This window comes from Cupressus sempervirens, chromosome 6 (assembly GCF_028749045.1).
Source record: "Cupressus sempervirens isolate cs-2001-9-10 chromosome 6, ASM2874904v1, whole genome shotgun sequence".
Taxonomy (NCBI): domain Eukaryota; kingdom Viridiplantae; phylum Streptophyta; class Pinopsida; order Cupressales; family Cupressaceae; genus Cupressus; species Cupressus sempervirens.
The window spans coordinates 64715356-64738069 of record NC_143123.1 but is presented as its reverse complement, the minus strand read 5'-3'; the positions used below and the strand labels follow the sequence as shown (position 1 = coordinate 64738069).

The following is a 22714-nucleotide window of genomic DNA, read 5'->3' as shown; positions in this document are numbered from 1 at the left end:
AAAAGGGTGAAGAGGTGAGAGAGAATTTGCAAGAACATGGAATCTAAATAAAAAATGAATCATACATTTATTACATTTAAAAGAAACATTTAATAGCTCATGCATGTCCAATTCATTCTCTGTTGTCAAGTTGAGTGGTGTGATTAGGTACTAGAATACTCAGTGGCTAACAAGGTGTTCCATGTCTATTCTGAGTAGGGAGGGCTTTTTTAGTTAGAGAAAGTGTGGGGATAAGTTTAAGGTCCATGGTTGGAAGGTTAAGCCCGTGACAATGTTTCCCCTTTCCACAAGATGTCAGGACGTGCATCAAATAAAGATAAGTTGAGCATTCAAACATTTATTGGTAATAGGTATTTTTACTTTTATAATATTTATACAAGTAAAAGACATGATGGATTAATTTATATCGTTGAATTCAGTTATTTCTTTTGATGAAAGCAACCTTTCTCGTCAATGTAATTGGTAACTAGTTAGATCAGTTGACCTTCAACTAAATATGGAATATATCAATAGGATTGTTATTTCAATTTTTCATTTATAAGAGTAATGATTATGAACTTATCTTTTAATCTTATTCTATTACCACAATTAGCAATAGGAAGAAAAGGAATGAAATAGAGGTATTTGACGCCCCAAATGATATAATGGTATTTGCCATTATGATAAAGTAGTATAGCTATTTGTTCCTTAAGAGGTATTTAATGGACTAACCTGGGTTTTGCAGAGCATCCCTAGACGGTTTTCAGTTTTGAATTCTATGGTATGTAGATTTTAAATTCCTTGGTAAATTCATTGATGGTGTTTTCAATTGTTAGTTATAAAATTTTCATTTAACGGATTGTAACCGTTAGTCTCATTCACATGAACGTAACTGATATAACTTGATATGTTAGTTGTTAGTTAAAACCCAGGAAAATGTGGATGTTACATAATTCTTGCGGTATTTGTACAATTTGAGACTTAAATGAAACTAAGTCTTATTTTCTTATGTCTAATTCTATTCTTGTGTGAATAAATGAGATTGTAAGATCAACTATGATAACTCTTTCACTATGCAAAAGTGAACATTATGTTGAGAGAGTCCATGATGTCATCACATTGAGAGATTTCATGATGGGAGTTGGATGTCATGTTGAGAAATTCCATGACAATTCACCTTGAGAGAGTCCATGATTAAAGGCTTAGCTGTGAGTCTTACAAATCTATCATGTTGAGAGATTCCATGACCATATCACATTAAGAGAATTTGTGATGAAAATTGCTAAGTTTTTGGATTCATCCCTTGTTGCTCGAATTTGGGTCCGGGTCCGCATGGGTCTTGATTTGCCCACGGGTCCGCTGCAGGTCCGGGTAGGGTCCTTAGTTTGGACTGTGGGTTCGCCCGGGTCCTTGTTAGAGCAAACCCAGATAAACCTGCAACGAAACCAACAGGACTTGGGGCTAAAACAACTTTAAAGAGTTTTTTTTGTTTTTTTCCTGATGTACCTCTAAAAGGATCTTAATAAAAGATATTTCACTCATTTAATCTCTTATGTTGAGGAGGAGGATGATATAGCAACATATGGGACTAGTGGAACCAGTTTGGGTTCCAATGATGAGGATCTAGATATAGTTGCAGTTGGTGATGAAGTCATTGACCCCTCATTTTATGATGATTCATTTGACCCTTGAAGGACATTTGATACAATGATTATTGATAAACTACTAAACACTTGTCATCTATCATAATGTTTCAAACTTTATTATTTGATGAAATAGTCTATGTTTTGCAATTTAGTAATTCAATGTATAATTTTCTTTACAATCATGAAGATCAATTAATGAGCGAGTATTTAATGTTTATCGTTGATATTTGGCATTGATCAATGATGAAGCAACAATTATTCATACTGTGAAATGACTTTGTTTTGCAACTATGCATTGTTTCTCTTGTGTGTGTTTATATATACACACACACACACACACACTCACGAACCCACCCACAAACCCAAATGGGAAAATAAAAATTTTCTCGAACCCACAAACCTGAACCTCAAACCCGAATTCGTCCCCGAACTTGAATCAGCAACTTAGGAAAATTGGTTATTTTTTAGAGGGTTTTCATGTTGAGTGGTTTCATGAATTATGTTTTGAATCTTTATGATCAGAATTTATCTTTGACATTTTTTGTTGCAATTTTGTGTCACTGTTCAATTAAAGATCTCTCTCTCTTGCTAAGAGGGGGTGTTAAAGATTGTAGCTACGAAAGAGATCTTTATCTCTCAAAATTTGGACGTTATTACCGTTATTGTCACCTTCAACTGAAGAAAGAAACTTCAAGTTTAATTTGTAATATTAAATGTAAATGACATGTGTCATTCACATGCATTGAGGCATGAATATTCAATGAGTTGTAATTAGTTATAGGAGTTATGGGAATATCAAGAGACCTTCAATTATATTGTGAAGAATCTCTCCTATTGTTATAAATTTGTATTAAGAAAAATATATTGTACATGTGAATTCTATTATCAATAAAATAATATTTTTGTTGTGTAGTTGCGTTTTTCCCCTTTATTCTAGAAGGGTTTTCACATGATATTTTTGGTGTTCTTTGTTTCAGTTTTGTCTCTTTCTTATTGCTGGTTATCTTCATGGATTTCCGAGTTCTAGTTTCAACATGCCCAAGAGTGTTGTGTTGCTTTTTGATATTCAAAAACAACAAAAAGGCTACAGAGGATGCAGTTATTCATTTTTGGACAAAAATCTCCCAAACATTCGGTTGACATTGAGAAAGTTTTACCAATGCATGTGGATTATAGATATTCTCAAATGGGTTGAATCTAGTCATTCATATTTTTAAAACAATTTTGACTTATTCTTGAATCCAAGGCTCATACTAAAAAATGCAAACCGTGTACTTTCAAATATCACTGAGAAAAAGCCTAGTGGCCATGCGTAAAAGCCTACTTTTTTTGAGAGCTTGTAATTTTCTAATGGCCATTTCCATATGGTTTAATGAATCCAATGCTAAAAGCATGACATATGATATGTAGCTTGCTCAGAACCCCTTAGATCCAAGGTAATCTGATTTTTGATAAGTAGGAACTTCTGCATGCCATTTTTTCTAAACAACACTGATGATTCTTGACACTGAGAGAAAGGTGTTGTTCTACTCACTATTGCATGACTGTTGGACTATAATTTTTGAGATGCCAAACATCTCTAAGATAAAACTCTAATGGTCTTTCTAGCTTTTTGAATTGGGTTTGGAGGTCTACAACTGCTTCCATGTTGTAATTGATTTATTGCATTGATTAATAATATTCGATTGCTCAGTGAGGTCAAAAATCTGCTCTGTGCCTCATTTTTCTTGCCAATTGGCATTGATTAAATGGTGAAGTGTTCCATTCCAGTGATAAAGTAGCACTTACTTTGGAAAGAGTAATCACACAAGTTTAATATTATAATACATATCTAGATACCAACATTTATTTTGAGCATATAGTTTATGCAGATACTGATAACATTCTGAATGCAAATCTAATGTCGTATATCTCTAGCCATTGTGTCAATTTGGGGATTCTCAAGTATCTTTGTAAGTATGTCTAAGAATCCAGTATTGCATTCTAAGACAAAGCACATATGTATTAAGTATCATGTTTTTAGAGAGAAGGCAATAGAAAAGGAGATAAGGTTCGAGTATGTAAGTACTAAAGATTAGATTGCTGATATCTTTACGAAGCCTTTGCCTAAGGATACTTTTGAGTACCTAAGAGGTATGCTAGGGCTTATGCCACTACCTACTTTAGAGTAGATGATGCAAGGAGTACATCAGTTTAGTGGTACAGAGCACTATGGTTAGACTAGACTAAATACTGATGCTTCCTGTATGGGGGAGTATCTGGTATATACTGAGTCATTGAGGACTCTTGGCATTTGGTATTTTGTATTGAATAGCATCTTTGGACAATTGAGTTGTTTGAAAGAGTTGGAAGAAGTATATTATAACAATTGGTATTTAACAATTGATATTTTGTACTTGTATTGACACCTTTGACATTGATGTCAATGGGGGAGAGAATATGTACATGAAAAACATCTCCTAGGAAATGGAGAGAGAAACACCTGTTGAGATGTCAATGGGGGAGTGTTATCTCTTAAGGGAGATTTAGAAAGATTCATGTTAGTGCGCAAAAGAATATGTCAGTGCATAGAAGAATTCGTTAGTGCGCTAAAGGATATCTCTATGGGGAAGATATGCAGCCTAAAAAGTGTTGTAAGTTGTTCACCATGAACAACTCATGCTAGCAGCCAGAAGATTTCAGATTGTTGAAGAGGATTTGAGAAGATGACAGCAGTAGTAGCGGCAAAGTATAATTTGGTATTCTTGGAACTTATATTTTTTCATCTATGTTGCCATCAATGCCAAAGGGGGAGATTGTTAGCATGAATGCTGATGATACTACATTGGAGGGGTATCCTAAGCATTGGAAAGTTTCGATATGTTGCATTGATGACTATATTTGTTATTGATGTCAACATAGCAGTAATTCTGTAAAGACTGGAAGAATAGGAGTCAATTATCTTATGATGTGCAGAAATTGAGGAAGGTTTGGATGATGCGCAATGAAAGACATGTTCCTGAGGTTGTCTTGATGATGTAGTTAAGAGGACTAAGTTCGAGTCAATGGTGTACAAAAATTACACTTGATTTACTGGAAGCAGTGTAGAAACAGAGTATTGGAAAAAAATGTTTTGATGATCTATCGTTATCTTTTATCTGAGATATAATAAAGAGATGCATAGTTACACAGTGATTGAGGACAGTTGTGTGGTGACGCCAATGTGTACACAAGATGTGGTTTCACACGTGTGAAGTTTTGTATAGATCGTGAACCGACAAGTGCTATTGCAATTGTGAATTAATTAATTATCTTATTTTAATTAATTGGGAAAGCCTCAAGGCTGACTCAAGGAATTATTATGAAGATACAATATAAAGGAAAGATATTTTCCTTATTTGTTATGGGGACGTGGATTAGAGGACCAAGTGGGTTGTGGAGTATTAGTGTGCAAGGCAAGGAGCATAATGCTTATTGAATGCATATAAGGGATCCACAGGATCATTGTATGTGCAGTATGAGATTTGTTTACAAGATTTGAAGGAGTTGAAGTCTAGTTAACAAGACAGAGATAGAGGAAGGAAGTACACTTCAATTCTATTATTTTGCAAGGAATAATACAAAGATCATTTGGACAATGGGTTCTTTGATCTTAACCTTGAAGTTGTTTGGGTAGTGGGTCCTGCTGTCTTTTACAACTCCTAACAAGGTTGGCACAATTCCTAATAGGGTTGGAATCTCTTAATAGGGATTCAAAGTCTCCTAACAAGGACTCATATGTACTGAATGTTGTAACAGACTCCTAACAGGGTCTATCCTTTGACAAGGAATATTTATATTAGTACATCATCTTGTGGGTACCATTCCCACTGGAGTTTTTTCTCTGACCAAGGGTTTCCCTAGTTAACATATCTGGTGTTAATTGTGTATGAATATCTTGTTGTGGTTTCAGTTAACATTACTCATATGGTTAAGATTTTTTTAAGTTAATGATTGGTATAATAGTTGTATAACTGATTCAACCCACCGTCTCAGTTATATCAGTGGACTATATATTCTAACAGTCCATTTCTTATTGCATTATGATGATCCTTAATATGGCAGCTTTCATATGATGTCTTTTCCTAAAATTGTGATCTACCAATATCATGCCATGTGTTTTTGAGTTAGGAGTTGTACCTGCTAGTTATACAATGTTATGTAGTCCCCATACCGATTTAACACTATAATTGGTCCATTAGTGGTGACATGTGTACTAGTGCCTCATGAATTAATTACTAAACTTTTGTTGACTTGTGACAATTGGTGAGATATCATTGTGTTTCCCAACTCCTTCACGTTGTGGTTTAGATTAATCCACATACACTTTAAGATGTCTAATGAGTTTATTTCATTTAAGAAAATGCCAACATGGTTTCGAATTGGGTGTTAATTGTATACAAAGGTAAACAAATTACAAGTTTTTATTGCATCACATAGCTGTTCAAATATCTGGTTGGAATGTGGATGTCACTTTCATGCATGCAATGCATGATGGGAATAAAAAGATGAAGTGTTACCAGACATAGTGGCTTAGTTGTCAATGCATGTTGTTAAATACTATGATATTATTGGGCCCTGCCTTTCTATTGGTTGAAGTGTGCGATATTCATTATGCCATTGTTATTTTGGGGAATTAGCTAGCGATGTATTATATGAGTGAGATAGTTTATAGATATAAAGACATATTTCATAATGTTTGAAAATTATCAAGTGGGAGTCTTTATTTCAACAGGCTACCTAAGGTGCCAAATGAAATCATTCTAATATTTGACTTTTGGAAGATGTGTCCAAAGTAAGCATTTTTGCATTTCGTGTCAGTACATATTGCACATGGGTTACAACTTATGAATGATCTATTAACTAAGAACAAAATATTCTTATAGAGTTTACAAGAGAGATGTTTATAAAAAGAAATGTACACATAATAGAAAGAATCTATTATAAAAGATATTTACAATATCTAGAAGTGTGACCATTAAATATAGAAATAATCTAACATCCAAGATATTATTATAATATACTCCCTTAATGGTAAGCCTATTAATGACACCAAGCTGCTCCTTGAATTTGGGAACCAATCCAACTTCAATATGCTTGGGATTTTTGCAAGTTTGAGGACCCCTTGATTGTTGGGGGTGAAGGGCATGCGTGAGACATATGGACTAGGAAAGCATCCTAGGATGCCAAATTGCCACACAACCCATGTTGAGTGTTCCTCAATATTAAACTACTATTGAGGCAAGAGATATGATTTGCTACTTCTTATTGGTCCAAGTGGCAACACTTGTGCCCAAGCTGAAGATACTCAAAAGTGGACTTATTGTCATCAACATAGCCTCCCCAATTTGATTTTGTATAATTGATGAGCTTGGGATCTTTGGTTTGTCTATAGAGGATACCAAAAGGAGTGCTCTTGACAGTGTGTAGGACATGCTTTTTTGTAGCCTAGTGATCTAAAGTAGGAGTTGTTATGAAGCATTATCAGATCTGAGACATTTTTGTCTTTTACTCATGCTAATCTCTTCCGATTTCTAAGGAAGTAATCTATAGAGCATTGTTGTTTGAGATGTACACTTTTCTTCGACAAAAGCACCTCGAGGTCTAGGACATTTAGCAGACTTAATCAACATTTTAAGCTCAAAATTCATTGGCATTTTCCTTTTCTATCTCATTTTCAGATATGTATTTCTATTTTTAGCTCTCTTATGTTTTTGTCTGTTTGTTATTTCCTAGCATTTTACCTAGTTCTTATATCTTCAATTTTGTTATATCCAGTCAATTCTCAAAAGGGAACAATCAACTTTAACACAAAACTCTATTAAAGGATTGAAGTTGGGTTTACTTGGTTATTGCTCAATAAAATTGATTTGGAAATAGTGACTGGAGTCCCTAGTTTACGTTTCGAGGCTATTATCCTATTTCCACAACATTTTAGTTTCATATATTCAGATTGGACACATATTTTGTTAATGACAATTAATCCACTTTGGGATATTTTTTTTCCACTCTTGGCATGGGTGTAGTCACATGGACGAACAAGAAGCAAGCAACTATAGCTCTATCCTTGACAAAAGCAAAGTATTGGGAGTAGCAAGAAGCAACATGTGAGGTAGTATGGCTTCCAAGGATGCTTTTAGACATGAAAATGTCTCAAGTAGGGCCTTAGACCTTATGTTGTGGCAATCAAGGGGTGCCAAAGGTTGGCGAGCATACCAAAAATATGGAGCTTCATTTTTATGTCATACAATAATTTGTAGAACATGAATTGGTAAATGGTGTACTACTTTGGAACTTCCCAATTGAGGACGAAATCACCGACTCCTTATTGAGTATTTCAGTCCTGAAGAAGTTGTAAAAATTTAGGATAAACTTGGTGTACTTTGTAGATCGATCATTAGTAGGCTAGAGTAATAGATTAATATTTCATTTATGATGGTCAATTAAGTCAGTAGGAATATTTTTTATTCTTTTAGTTATTTTCTTATCCTTTGCTTCATTAGTTGTCGATCTTATCGTTTACGGGTAGACCTTTGTAATTCTTATTCAGGGAGACTTCAACTCTTTTGGTAATATCAAATATCTTGGTGATCTTTTTTTGCATTTAACTTTTCATTGTATGATTTAGAAGAAGATTGGAGTAGCAAGGGAAAAAAACCACTGTATTGTATACTGCACTGATTTTAAAGAAATACCATTGTTTCAATGTTGTTTGGCTATTCTATTGTGATGCTTATTTCTTGTTGCTTTATAAGTTTATGCAAGTTGATTGTGTAGTTGTCTCCATTTTTGTATTGTTCATTCTTTAATAGCAGTATACATTCAAGGAAGGTTTGCCTCTATTTTTTATATGATTTTAGTTTGGTAAGGTGTTAACAAATATAATCTCATAGTCAATCACATTTGCGTATTTAAGTTATCGTGAGGCAATAAAGTGTTACTCTAAGATTATGGTGCATGTTTGTAGGAAACGAATTTTCATAACCAATTTAAAACTCTTAATAATCTGATTTAATAAGTAACTGATTCCATTTCACATGACAATGACTTCTACTAACCGAATATAACTTTGATAAAAGTAACTGTTTCTGATCTAACTGTATTTCATGTTCAGCTGATATAACAAGAAAAAAAGGAATAAATAAATTTATATACATTGCTAACAATTTAACCATTTCTAACTGATAACATATTCAGCTGAAAATAAAGTAACGACTAACTTTATTAACTGAATTATATCAACTGAAATATTTATTCAATGTAAAGGTCAATATTTACTTTATCTAGAAAACTAAACTATCTAATTACTCTTCTAAAGGTTAAAAGTTAAAGTGTAAAAGAAACATATAGTAATAATGGAAGAATCCCTTTATCTTGTTGTTCAAGCTTTGGCATTGGTGAGAGGAGAAGCATGGACATAGGCTTAACCTCCCAACCTCAGACCATACTTATCCCACACATCCTAACTTATTAGAACAACCCTCCCTACCTTGAGATCGAGCTTGGGATGTTCTTCAGTCCAGCCATCCGAGCTATCGTGTGGTTTGTGTGCCCAATTAGTTATACCTATATAACTGATGTCTGTGGACAAACAAATGATTTTAAGATTGGCACATATGCCTAAAACTACCCTGGCCAAGGATTTCAGTTGGGTTTGTGAACCCAATCTCCACCATCGACTTGACAACAGATTCCATTACCAGGACATGCATGAGCTATTAATTATTCATTATTCGAATCTGATTTCATTATTGATTCTTGCAGGTTAATTCCACCTCTTCACCCTTTTGTGGCTTCTATGCCCAGGTGAATCCTAAGTGTCTGAAAGATTATGATCACCTTGTTATTATATACACCTCTTCACCATTCCATGGCTTCTTTGCCGGTGAATTCCTCGGTGTTCATAAGATTATGAGCATTCTGATATTATTTACACCTCTTCACCAATTCTATGGCATCTTGCTAGTGAATTCCTTGGTGTTACAAGTATTCTGAATTTGTTCAAAAAATTGTGATAGCATGTGCATTGATGTTGATTCACACAATCAATCAAGTTTTCTGCAGCTACCATTGAATTCATAAATGTTGTAATCACAAGGATACTCGATGAAGATCTTCAATGGTCTCAATGTAATGTAGAGGACCAATAGCAAAGTACCATAAATTTATCTCAGTCTACATGTATAGCCAGCTATGGATGGATACTCAAATTAGATTAGAAGGGAGTTATGCTCTTGAAAACATATTTGTTTTAATCTTAGCCTATCATTTGATACTAACTGTCAACAAACATTATATTCAGTGGAAATCGAACTATGAAATTCAATGATTCTATGGTATTTCGTTCGACATTGAAAAGAGTAACCGACTATAGTCGGGCTTTTACTTAGTAGAGAAAACGGTAGAAATAAGACATGTAACCTGTGATTAAAATATGGCTTTTCTTGCCCTCGGCCATAACTCCTGTTCACTTGCTAATTGACGATTATTCTTAGGCTTATGTCGCTGGTAGAACTAAGGAAAAGATGGGAAATTGAGGGTGAGAAATACTGGAAGGTGTTTGGCTGTGAACGTCCAAACTCAGCCTAGATGATTCGCAATAGACAGAGAAAGGAGAGGAAAGAAAGAATGGAGGGAGAAATGATCCTCTAAGTCGATTCATGGCTTCTTTAATGGTTGGCTGAGAGTGCTCGGCTTCCAACAGTTTTCAAGATGGCCATTCGAATACAAACATAAATTCGATTTGAAAAGAAGAGAAATAAAGAGGGAAAAGAAATAAGGAGAAGTTGAAGAGTCATAAACTTTATTTTATTATTATAATATGTTCTTATATACATTCACATAAGTATATTGATGAGGTGACATCATTATATTATATTATTATAATTTATTGGTGCCATTCCATTTTTATGTTTGTGTTCATATGTAAGTGTTTATTATAATGATAAGATAAGAAAATTTATTAATCAATCTCTAAAGGTATGTATTATATTTTAATTTAGATTATTTTATGTTTTTATTATATTATTTCCTTAATAGCTCATGCGGTCCCATAATGCAACCCGTGGACAAGTCTTCTTATCCTTTCCAAGGGAGTCTTAGGTCATACCTGCCGATCTTGATGACTGAACCGAACGAACATCCCATTCCGATGATCCCGTATAGAAATGCTTCCCCTCTCTTCAGTCTTCTCTTGCAATCACCCAAGCGAAACATTCTCGCTAAAATATTAATTCCATAGTAATTCAAAACAAAATATATTGATCGTTAATTCAAATCAAACAACTGCTAATCATCTAATAATAGTTATAGGTTAGTTATAGGTTACTAGTCATTTCATCAACGTCTATAGATAACTAACTCATTTCACATGATCATGAAAAGAAATAATTCGTTAATAGTTGGTACAATGTATATAATTAACTAACTCACTTCACATGATCATGAAAAGAAATAATTCGTTAATAGTTGGTACAACGTATATAAATAACTAAATCACTTCACATGATCATGAAAAGAAATAATTCGTTAACAGTTATGTTCAAATAAAAAAAAAAATTAGGGCAAACTTTGGGATGTAACAATGTTCCAAACCACCAGATACATTTTTGTTAAAGCAGAATGGTGGCAATTGCTTGGTGACTTCTTATATTCTTTAATAGGCACTAGTAAGTTTGTAGGAAACCTCCCAATCACTCATACTCAAAGAATGTAACAAACCTCCCAATCACTCATACTCAAAGAATGAAAAAACAATTGTTACATAATTTAAATTGTTGATGACTGAGCATGAAGGGATTAGGAAATGTCCAAATAACTTGTGAATCTGGTAAAACTGTAAGATTTGCATGATTATCTAATCTGCTTTTCTCTATGATAATTGATAAACATATTGCATTTTGCTTGTTTGCATTGATAAGGATACCCTCCTATGTTCTGCAGAGCCTAGAGTGTTGGAGAGACCTGATCATCTCTCATTGGTTGGGTCATCCTCCCCAGCAACTCCAAGCTTAGTAATTCACAACTTCTTTGAATTTGCTAGAAACAGGTTTGAGAGTACTGACAATCTTTATAAATTTTAGTTTTCTGCTTTCAATTTAGAGCAAAGTTATGTTTGCTAGTCCAAAGAATTCCCTTTGAAGTAGTTTCTGCATCTTGTGGTATGTAATTGCAACTCTTGCAATGACAAATGTGTTAATCATGTAGCAGCTTCTGTTATTGTCTATAAGGGTAACATTTTTGTAATGTTCAAATGGAAGGTTTGTATTTTCCTCCTCCACATGAATTGCGATGCCACATTGATTCCTGCAACTGCCATTGCAGAATAATGGATACGAGCCATGAATTTCCTGTTCTGATGTTGTTTCTTGATTTTTAAATCCTTCCTAGGAACTCATTTTAAGAAATACTAATGTTAGATTACAAAGAATATTAACTCGTCTATTTTAATATGTTTAATGTGATGCATTCTTTGCATCTTGGTGAGTTTTTGTCATATGTTCATTGCTTGTGAAGTTGTATCGATCTTTAATTATTTTCCAAAACGTGGAAATTGTTTTGAATGTTAGTCACTAATGATTTGCTTGGTTGTATGACTTGATTGTCCTATGATGGTTTTCATGCAGGAAAATGACTTAGCTGAACTGGAAAGCTCAGTAGAGCCAGCTTGGCCAAAGTTAGTTGAGCCTTCAGAAAAAATTGTGGATCGCATTTCTGTTGCATGGGGAGTTGTTACTCATCTTAAAGCTGTCAAAGATTCTGAGGAACTTCGTTCAGCTATTGAGGAAGTGCAGGTATTAGTTGAATTTTGTTTAGTGTGCTTTGCAAGTGAAATTTTAGAATGAGACATGCAAATCAGATTCATCTGAAAATGTATTCTAGTAGTTATTATTTGGAAGCTTAAATTTATGGTTGACATTTGAATGTGCTTTTTATGTTTCTATTTCTAATGTCACAATGTGATAGAGGATCCCTAGAAGTTTCATTGTATTTTATAAACTATTTTGATTTGTATGGAGATGTGACAGAGAGCAAACTCACATACAAAATATGAATTTTAGACACTAAACCTTTTTCCAATTTGAGAAATTTATGAAAATGAACGATCATTGAGCTTTGACAAACTTAGCTATTGGCGGGTCAATTAGTTTACAAGAAATTTCAAGCAATGTTGTGCATGTCAAGCACCACTGAGATCCTTATTGTTGGCTTTCATTAAGTAACTTGGTGATATAACTTCTGATGCTAAAAAGTAATTATGAAAATGCATCAAACAGGCTCAAATTTCTACAATGAAGGTCAAAGAATTAATAGCATAATAGTATGGCAAAACCTGCAGATTTGAATTGATTGATTACAAGAAATAATCACTCAAATGGAGAAAATGAGCAAACCAAGTGGGAGGAAACTCCTTCCCAAAAGAGAGAAGAAAACAAGTGGAATGTCCATGCCTGATTGCTATAATCTATGCATCTTTCTCTTTCTTCCCAATGTTTAATGTTCAGAGTTTTGTGTCAAACAGTTGGCATACTCTATTATATTTGAGAAGTAATTAGCCATAGGTTATGATAAATAAAATTTTTAACAAGCAGTTCACACATGATCTTTTTTTTTTTTATTGGTAAATAGCCGAAGCCTTTGGATTATATAAATAAATTTGGAACAATTACAAATGTTCAGTATCTCCATTCAAACATGCCTTGGTAGGAAAGAACGGAGAAGAAAACCTCTAGTCTTGCTTGAGACCTTAGTCTTATACAAAATACAAATATAAAAAGGGCATTCCTGAGTACTACTTTATCTATATTTATTCTTAAGATTTTGATACATTTATCACTAGGAAGCCAATCTTCCTTTGCATTTATTAATTCTTTGATCAGAGCGAGGATCATCCACTCAATTTCTGTTAGTTCTTAGTGTTTTGGTCAGGATCAATTTAATTGAAGCTCGGCAATCATATCCACTACAAACTTGTTTTGAAAGTTAGTGCTGACTTCAAATAAAATTTGGAATCTATATTACTACAACACTAATAATCTACTAGTAAATACCGATTTAACTGAAAAACAACAGAAACAAGAAGAGGTGATTGATTAGCTTAAATGTTTAGAACTAACTTCTGCTAAGTTATACTAGAAATAGGTTCCTTACAAGGATTAGATATACTTAAACAAAACTCCTGATAGATGTGATTTAAAAACCTTATTGAAATTTGTAAAATAAATTGAATTCAGTTCTATTTAATGTTAAGATTGCAATTTGTATTTATATTGAGTTCAGTTTTACTTAAACCTTATTTAAATTTGAAATTATACTTATTTTAATTTGTTTTTATTGTTGTTTGTAATTCTACTTAGTGTTGTTAGTATTTATATAGAATTCAATTCTATATAAAAGGTCATATCATAATTTGATTTTAAACTTAATTCAGTTCTACTTATCTTACTTTTGCTGATGAACAATCTCACGTCTAACCAGTCTAAGGATGCAAGTGGAAGATCAAAAGATATGAAGATCATATGAAATCAACCTAACCAATCTAAGAGACAGATACCCCAGAAATGAAATACAAAAATCTACCTACCCATGTTTTGACCAGGAAGACATACCACCACTGATTTAACATAAGATTCTGAAAACCAGACCTCAACTAAAAGTAGAGGACTGAAAGAACAGAAAATTAGATTCCATAGTCCAACAATCCAAAGAACCCTGAGTTCTTTGATGCTATTGTTAAGGCTGAGAATTTGCACCCTATTAAACTATATTAGTTTAACAATCCTGCCTAACATGGGAGTCATTTCTATATGTGGGACATGCGTAACTAGAAATGAAACCTCCGGATTCTAGGCCGGTTCCTATTGGATAATCTCTGGTTATTATATGAAACTACTTTAAACTTATGGGGGAAAGAGTTAGAATTGCTGGAAATAAACTTATAATTTGTAACTTAAACTAAAGAACCAGTGATACACCAAATGTGACAGGAATACTGAGAAAATAATGGCTTTCTTAAGAAGATTATATGAATTCTATAACTAGAGATGAAACACTTCTATTCTGTCTAGATATGATTAATATTTCATAATAAGGTCCTTAAACAGATTAGCAAGGAAGAGGAGTTCTTCACATGAAAACCAAATTTAACTTAGACACAAATTATAAGCTGCATACAACATACACTCCTGCAACAAGGTAATAGATGAGACAAAAGAAAATAAGGAATTATTAACTCACTTATATCTCTCATCAATCATGCACTTGACACACAAACACAGGAAGAAAGAACGCTTGAATCTGATAGAAAATTGCTCCAAAATGCTGCCAGTATTTACTAGTCTCCAAAAAAGTTACAAGATTTTGCATGAAAACTGCCAAGGACAAAAATTGTCACAAGAGTCTCCCTCTGCCTAATCAGAACCCCTTAAAATGAGTTCAAAAAACTTCCTAAATACAATTCCAACCTGGGTCAAGTTCAGAAAAACAGGCTACAAAAAGGGAGTCAAAACTTATCAAAAAGATGACTTACTTCCTAACAACTGCACTAAGTCATAACAGGACTTATGACTCATGTTAAAAATCCCTAAAAGAGTTCTAACTGACCATAAAGATCTCCAAAAAGCTTGGTCAAAGTATGAATTCGACCCAGAATAAAAACCCTACAATCTCTCCTCAATAACTCAAAATATTTGAAATACCAAGTCTTCAGCTACTATTTATCCTCCTTTTTCTCCTCCAAACACCTGTCATAATTGATTTGAAATCCCTAAGTACAAGATTTGAAAAAGATACATGACTTTGAAAAGGTCTATACATTTGCATTTAATTAAATAAGATTATAAAGTGGTTTATAAAATACCAATAAATAACCTTATTTAAAATGCAAATATTTACAAAAAACTAAGTGTTAAAATACTAACACTTAACCCTTCCACCCCCATGGCATAAAACATTATATTTTTTCCCCCTTTCTAAAACCCACGGCAATATACAAACATTGTGAAAAATATAAATGGGAAATAAACCCACTTAAGTCCCCACGGACTTCAAAATTTATGAAATAAAGAAAGGGACTCTTGATATATTGTTTTGCAACCCTAAAGTTGCTCATTCGTATTTCATGTTGGTTGGAGATAATATGAGGAGGAGTTGGCTAGGGTTTGCTGGAGGAGATTTTATCAATTTTTTTCATGAAAATGCTTGTTGAAGCATTCAAAACATATTGCTGCTGCTGCCTCTGTCACGTGACTGAGTGCTGGAAGTATGTTTTTCTTCTCTTCTGCTGTTATTTTGGAGTCACCATGGTCTCCTACTGCTGGAGGTAACGTTTTTCCATTCTTAATAAACGTTTTGCTGTTGTGCTGGAAGCACGACTCTATTACATTTGATGGTATATTTGGAAACGTTATGACAAAATGCATTTTCACTTTAGTGCTGGAAGCATGATTTTTCTTTTAACAAAGTTGTCTCCATTTTAAGAACTAGTGCTGGGAGCACGTTCTTCTGCAGAGTTTTGCTTAGACCTTATTTTGGGGCACCTTTTTTCCTATCTATCGAAATAGCTCCATATTTGATTATATGCTGCATGTATCTAGTTGGGTTTTGAGTAGATATCAGTATTTGAAAGTTAACATCATTGGTGTTGGAAGCACGATTTCTTGCATACACAAAATTTGTTGTTTTCATCTTATTTCTGGCTGTAGCATTGTTCTAAACCCACTTGACAGATAAGGTTTAGCTTTGACTGGTTGTTTGAAAGTTTTATCACTTCTTGTAACATTCTTTCCCATACTATTTCATGTTTGAAGTGTTCCAAAAGCTTTGTGTCATATAACTCTCTGCTGTTGTAACCGTAACTAGGAATTCTTTGCAGGGTTTTACTGCTTAAAAATTCTGGGCATCTCATATTTCTTGTTGTACATTTCTGCTGGCATATGGAATAATAGCATTTCCTGTTAGTTTTCAACCTCTGCATGGAAAATACGCATCCACCAATATTGCTATAACAAAACTTTGGGCATATTTTCTCTTTACCTCCTGTCTTTTGGGTCATATAGGCAATATCAGTTCCACTATATAAATGCCTTCTCAGCAATTGGGTACATTCACTTCTCTTAAAACAAAGAACAATCCTTCAAATGTTTCTTATTACTGAGATATTTTAAGGAAAATATCTCCAAAAATACTACCTTGTTCAAATCTATCCTCATTCCTAATCAGTACAAGGTCACTCAAAGTCATGACACAAGTAAAGTTATCTTTATCAGAGCACACTCCTGATGGGCTTGTAACTATTTTGATGAATCTAATTGCCATTTCTGATACTGTTGCATTAGTGGGTGCACACACCAATACTCTGAACTTCTTATGGCCTAAGGTGGAAAGAAGTGAGATCAACATTGAGGTCTTCCCTGTTCCTGGGGACCCTGGATCAATTTTATATCAGAAGAAATATTAGAGTCAATAGCGTTAACTGCTTGAATTAAAATAGATTGTTTAGAATCATTCAAGTTACAAGGCATGAAGTGTCTGCTTCTGAATTTCCCGAAACTATCTTCTTTTTCGTTTTTTACCGGTGTATTGGCTGAGTTATCATGGCATTGCTTGCTTTTACTGTTTATGCTTTAGTATTCTAGATAATACTTCCATGTTTTCTGACTGATCTATTGTACTGTTAACAATTTTTTCTTAATTTGTTCTTATCTCTGCTTGTTCCTTGTCATAGTGCTTTATTTTCCAGTAACTCACTCTTTTCAATTTTATGGTATTTGAAATGGTCTTTTATGAAGTTCGAGCATGGACTCATGACACTCACAAATTACCTTTCTGTGATTTGCATTTGAATACTTAGAATGCACATTGCTATTTTTTGTACGTATTCAATAATAAGAAGAATATGATATGTGCGAGTACGTGGTTATAGATAACTAGTCTTTGCTTAGATCATAAAGATCTAACCCCACCTCTTTTCTCTTGTAGGAAAACAAAGAACCAGAAGCTTACCGGATCAAAAACTGAACCATGGGCGACAATGCAATGACAGAGAACATCTAACCAGTCAAAGTCTGAAAGGCAATGACTCGTTATCTCTGACTTTCTCCCATATGTTTTATTTTTCTTGTTCTTAGTACGTATGAAAGATAGCAATTGTATTCTCGATTTATGTGAGATACTTTGCCTTCAGTATTTCATCATTATGTGTAAAATATCAAATTTATATTCATGAAATGAATGATACAAGGACATTTATATTCTTTCAAATATCAAAATGAAAAGTGTTTTCAGCAAATAAAATTTGACTTTTCAGAGCTGAATTTTAACATGTGTTAAAATTAAGTAACAGCTATGATCATCTATCTACCATAAGAGGGAATGGCTAGATAGTACTAAAATCCATAAAGAGATGTTATTACAAAGGACTGAACTATATATTGTTATCTTCCAAAACTTAAAATGTAGTAGAATAACAGTTGAATACAACAGATAACCGTAGAAATCCATAATACAAACTGTGCCAATGAATCAAAACCACATGAGGACAAGGAGTCAAACAAATGCCAAAAACAAAAGGATGTCTTATATATGATACTATATGTACATAGATATTTGTATGTATGAGAGATAAACCACTAATTAGGAATCCAACAAAAATACTAAGGACGAACCTGTTGGTAAACAGATTGTTCTTCTTCTGATTCTCCTTTTAATTTGCCCAATTTGTAATGAAGAACAACTTTACGCAACAGTTGGGAAACCATTTTTTGAGAATAACTAGTTTCCCTTTGAATTAAGGTACAACTCCCTATGTGAAAAATATTCAATGAATTTTGTTTCAATTCTAATTCCTACTGCACGTATGTTCTTAACCGAAGAACAATAGAGGAAACCGAGTTCCACCCAGGCAAGTGAAATCTCAGGCAGGATTTAAATGCAAAGATGCTAGGCTGTGACCTTCACAATCTTATGAATTTCCCAACGAAGCAATTATGAAAGATGCAAATTATGAAATGCAATTGAAGAATGATTATGAAAGTTACAAAATGCAAATGAAGTAGCTGATGCAATTCCACAACCAGTTATAATTCTTCGATTATCCTACTGATTGGTTAAACTGAAAACAATAGAACAAAACTCTGTTTATTTATCATTCCCAATTCAACACAATGAAATAACACCAGATACAACTGGACAGAAAATAAATGGCACTAGACTTGATTGTCTTTGCAACCAGCTTCACACCCAAAATTTGCCGACCCCTATACGAAATGAAATGAAAAACCTAAAATAACATGCCCTCTCCTCTACTCTAGCTCTCTGACTGTATGTAGGAAAATAAGACCCCCATGACTTCTATCAAATTCTATTTAACTTCTTTGTTTCTGACCGTGTCTCTTCAGTCACCAAAATAACTCTTCCTTTCTCTAAGTCTCTAATTATTTATTAATTATAACCTATTGTCAATCTTTTCGAATCCCACTTCTTTTAACTTTTACTTCCTTACCACTCATCTTATATCCACCAAAAGGTATTGCAGATGCTGGAGTTAATTCTCCGACATATGGAGGTGCTGAGATAGTTGGTGTAATTGGAAGATTGTTTTGTATTGAAGAATATGCCTCTATCATATCCCTAGAAATGGAAGCACCAGATTGTGACAAGAATGAAGAAAATTTTGAATTTGGCACTGAATTTGAATCATATAGAATAATAGACCGAGGGTCATCATCCATGTAAGATGTTGCAACAGGTTTACCAATGGTTGCAAAGTTTGCATCTGTAGGAAGACTACTTTGTAAGAATGAAGATGGATGTAATAGCTGGCGACCCATTGTCTTTGAGTTGTACGCATTGGATTGTGCAGATGGTCCTGTCAGAGAAGTCGCTGACAAATCTGCAGCCATATGCTTTATATACAGGGTATATGCTTGTTGTGAACTGCAAAATGTTGAAGATATTCCAACACCAGATAGAATGATAAGGGCAATTGTATATCCCTTTTGCCTTATAGTCATGAGCTCTCTCCTTGATAGCACCTTCCTCATGCTTGTATATAAGTAAAGAGAGAGATTTCATCAGATCTCCAACCAATCACCACGTGGCTTTAGCTCATACCTGTGGGTGTGTAATAAAATAGCAGGATATCATTCGAAAGAAGCCAAACTGATGTCTTAGCAGATAAATATCCCAATTCAAGGTCTGTTCACCATTTCCATTTGCTATCCTTGCCTCAAATTGTGATGTTGTTCGCAGTCACGGCCTTCAGTGAAGAGGAGTCAGGTTTTTAGTGCCATCACATGCAAGAGTCTTGCCTTCCACTTTGAATGTCATGGCTTGAATACCCCGTGAAGAGTAGGGTGTCAGAATGTCACCAGTATTCTTCTAGTTACTTTGGTTCGATGATTCCCATTGCATATAATGGTTACTTTGTGCATTGTGACTTCGCTGTCAAGAATTCTTTTTCGAATATATATTCTTCAAACTTAATACCATTGCATGGGGACCTGCAAAGATCTTATGAAAATCTTGTGAAACCGTGGCTCCCAATATGTAAAGGCACTTGATTTGAAAGTTAACTGACCATGCACATTCTGTCAAGCGATTCTTATGCATTATTGATGCTTTTATAGACTGAATTTAAAGCAATTCGGCCAAGTCTGTTAGGAAGAACATTGGGTTCTTTCATTTCTCACTGTAGATAGTGTGTCGATTGCCTCCAATACTTGGAGTCTCACAAAAACTGATCTTCGTGGAGTACATATTATTAAGCAAATGGAAACATCTTCTATGAATCCATAATTGAACCTAATGATCATTGGGTTTTCTCTATTTGAGGGAAAAGTCAGGTTTCTTCACCAAGCCGACTACATGCATACTAGCATTCGATTAGGCTACTTTAAGACATTTTCTACCATGATCATCATGATAATATCTAAATCACCTGCACCATGATTAGGCTTAGCATATTCATACAAATGATTGCCCGATCAGGTGTTGAACATTTGTCAGATGAGTCACGTGCTTTTGCATTATATCTATATTTATTATTTGTGTCCAAACATTATCAACCACAATCAACTTAATAGCATCTACTAAACCCGCATGGACAATTTTTGAGATAAGTGGAGTCATGGGCTAGAGACGTCCCTATTATCAATAGGTGTTTTCTTATGCAATGAATTATGTTATCTTTATGATGTTGTATATTTCACAAACCTGTTCAATCTAAAATACCTCATTCATAATAACCTTAATGCTGGCAACTTGTTTCAGAACCATTATGATCATCACAAGGGCCTTTGCCTCCACATTTACACTCTGACGATGATATCACCAAACACTCGAACTGAAGTTTGAACCTATAGATATAGATCTCGATCTAAACTCTAATATTTGAACTTCTGAATCTGAGGCATAAAACTTTTACATCTGCATCTCGAGATTATGATCTTCATCTTTTACAACACCATGTTTAAAGAGAGTTCAGGCAACTTATGGGAAAACCGACTAGGACAACCAAATATTGAAATTTTGAAATAGGGGTACTAAAATTGCGCCTACAAAACCAAAAATACAAGCCAAAGGCTACCAAAAACATCATAGAAGGTGATAGATGAAAACCCTAGGGCATTAAGAGGGTACCCAATTGAATACAAAGAACAAAAAGCCTCCTTCAGAAGATAAGGGCTAATTCTCCTCCACTTTCTTTCAGCAAACCATAATGATATCTATAGCTTTATCCAAATCGTTTGCCTTAGATCTTGGAGGAAACACAAATGCTAGTTGCTCTTTGCTGGATTTTAACATATTGGGCAAAATGAAGTCCAGATTGCTGATATCATCGAAAGACACTCCTTGCTCGATGTACACCTCAAACACTTGAAGGAAATGTACTAACCACTCCTTACCCTGGTCTTCTACGATTCCCCTCTAGCGTAGTAGAAAGTTGATATTGGCCTCCTTTTTTGGTTAGGTCGAGACGAATTGGATGTTATCCCAAATATACAGAGAAGGTCTCCTAGCCACAATGGCTAGCCTGAGACTGCCTGGGGGATGAGCCATATAAACTTCTGGAAGCAAAATTTTAAGCTTCTGGTCAATGTTGAGCATTGCATTTTCTAAACCTTCTAACCAAGTCGGTTCGAAAATATTATAACAAAGACGAATCATCTCCCTACTGCCTATGTTTTCCCTAGCAAGACAACCTATGAAGGAGCCAATTATAGAGCCATTGGTGCGCCAAGTGAAATCATAGTTGAAAGCCTTCTCTCCTATTGCCCAACTAACTGCAAACCTAAACAGATCATCAATAAGGTTAAGGATCCTATTCCATCTCTTAGGCTTAACAGACCCCCTAAAGGCCATTGTTCTAACCTCTAACGAATGAAACAGTGAGATAGCTGATGCCATCGAGACTCAAAAGGAAAGCAAAAGATAAAACAAAGACATCGCAACAACAAAGCCGAAGGGAGCCCAATATGTAGACACCAGAGCTACATAAAGATCTAGAATCAAAGATAAAGGGAAGGGGCTAAACATACCGCTCTAAAAATAATCATGACCTGAGGAGCTAGATAGCTTTAACACCAGATAATTACCACGTTGATGGCTAATCAATATTTTAGTACTTGAAGTTTGTGAGCTCCTTATAATGATAATGCACTAAATAATTGTAAGCAATAGTGGAGCTAAATCGAAAAAGAGAAGGGTACCAAAATGACATAAGGCCACCCAATGAAGATCTAAGATTTTATAATAAAGATTGGAGGATAAAATCCTTACCTTCAGCTCCTTTATTTGCTAACTTATTTGCCTCAGTGTTGCCTTCTTGAGATATATGTTGAAATCTAGTTTCTTCGAATTGATCAATTAAGCTGAGAACATATTCGAGTTTAGAGTTCATCGCCCATTTCAAAGTTTGACGTTTTCTAATAGCATTAATAATAATTTGGGACTCGCCTTCTATAGTTATTCTTTTTATCTTGTTTTTTGAACTTAATTGTAGTCCTTCCCTAAAGGCTTGTAATTCTGCTATATTATTTAAAGAGATACCCAGAGGTTTGGCTTTTTGGATA

General features: G+C 34.3%; 1 protein-coding gene across 18 annotated transcripts in view; it reads left to right on the top strand.

The window, feature by feature from the left end:
• The window catches only part of LOC149551145 (putative cytosolic oligopeptidase A), a 187218-nt gene that overhangs the window by 4456 nt on the left and 160048 nt on the right, over positions 1-22714 (top strand). For all 18 annotated transcript variants that reach the window (XR_016352678.1, XR_016352683.1, XR_016352679.1 and 15 more), the window contains exon 2: positions 12269-12436. Coding sequence is in view for 8 of the 18 variants with exons in the window: in XM_089786724.1 (XP_089642850.1) it covers positions 12269-12436 (168 nt within the window). In the remaining 10 variants the exon portion in view is untranslated. The remainder of the gene's footprint in view (positions 1-12268; positions 12437-22714) is intronic.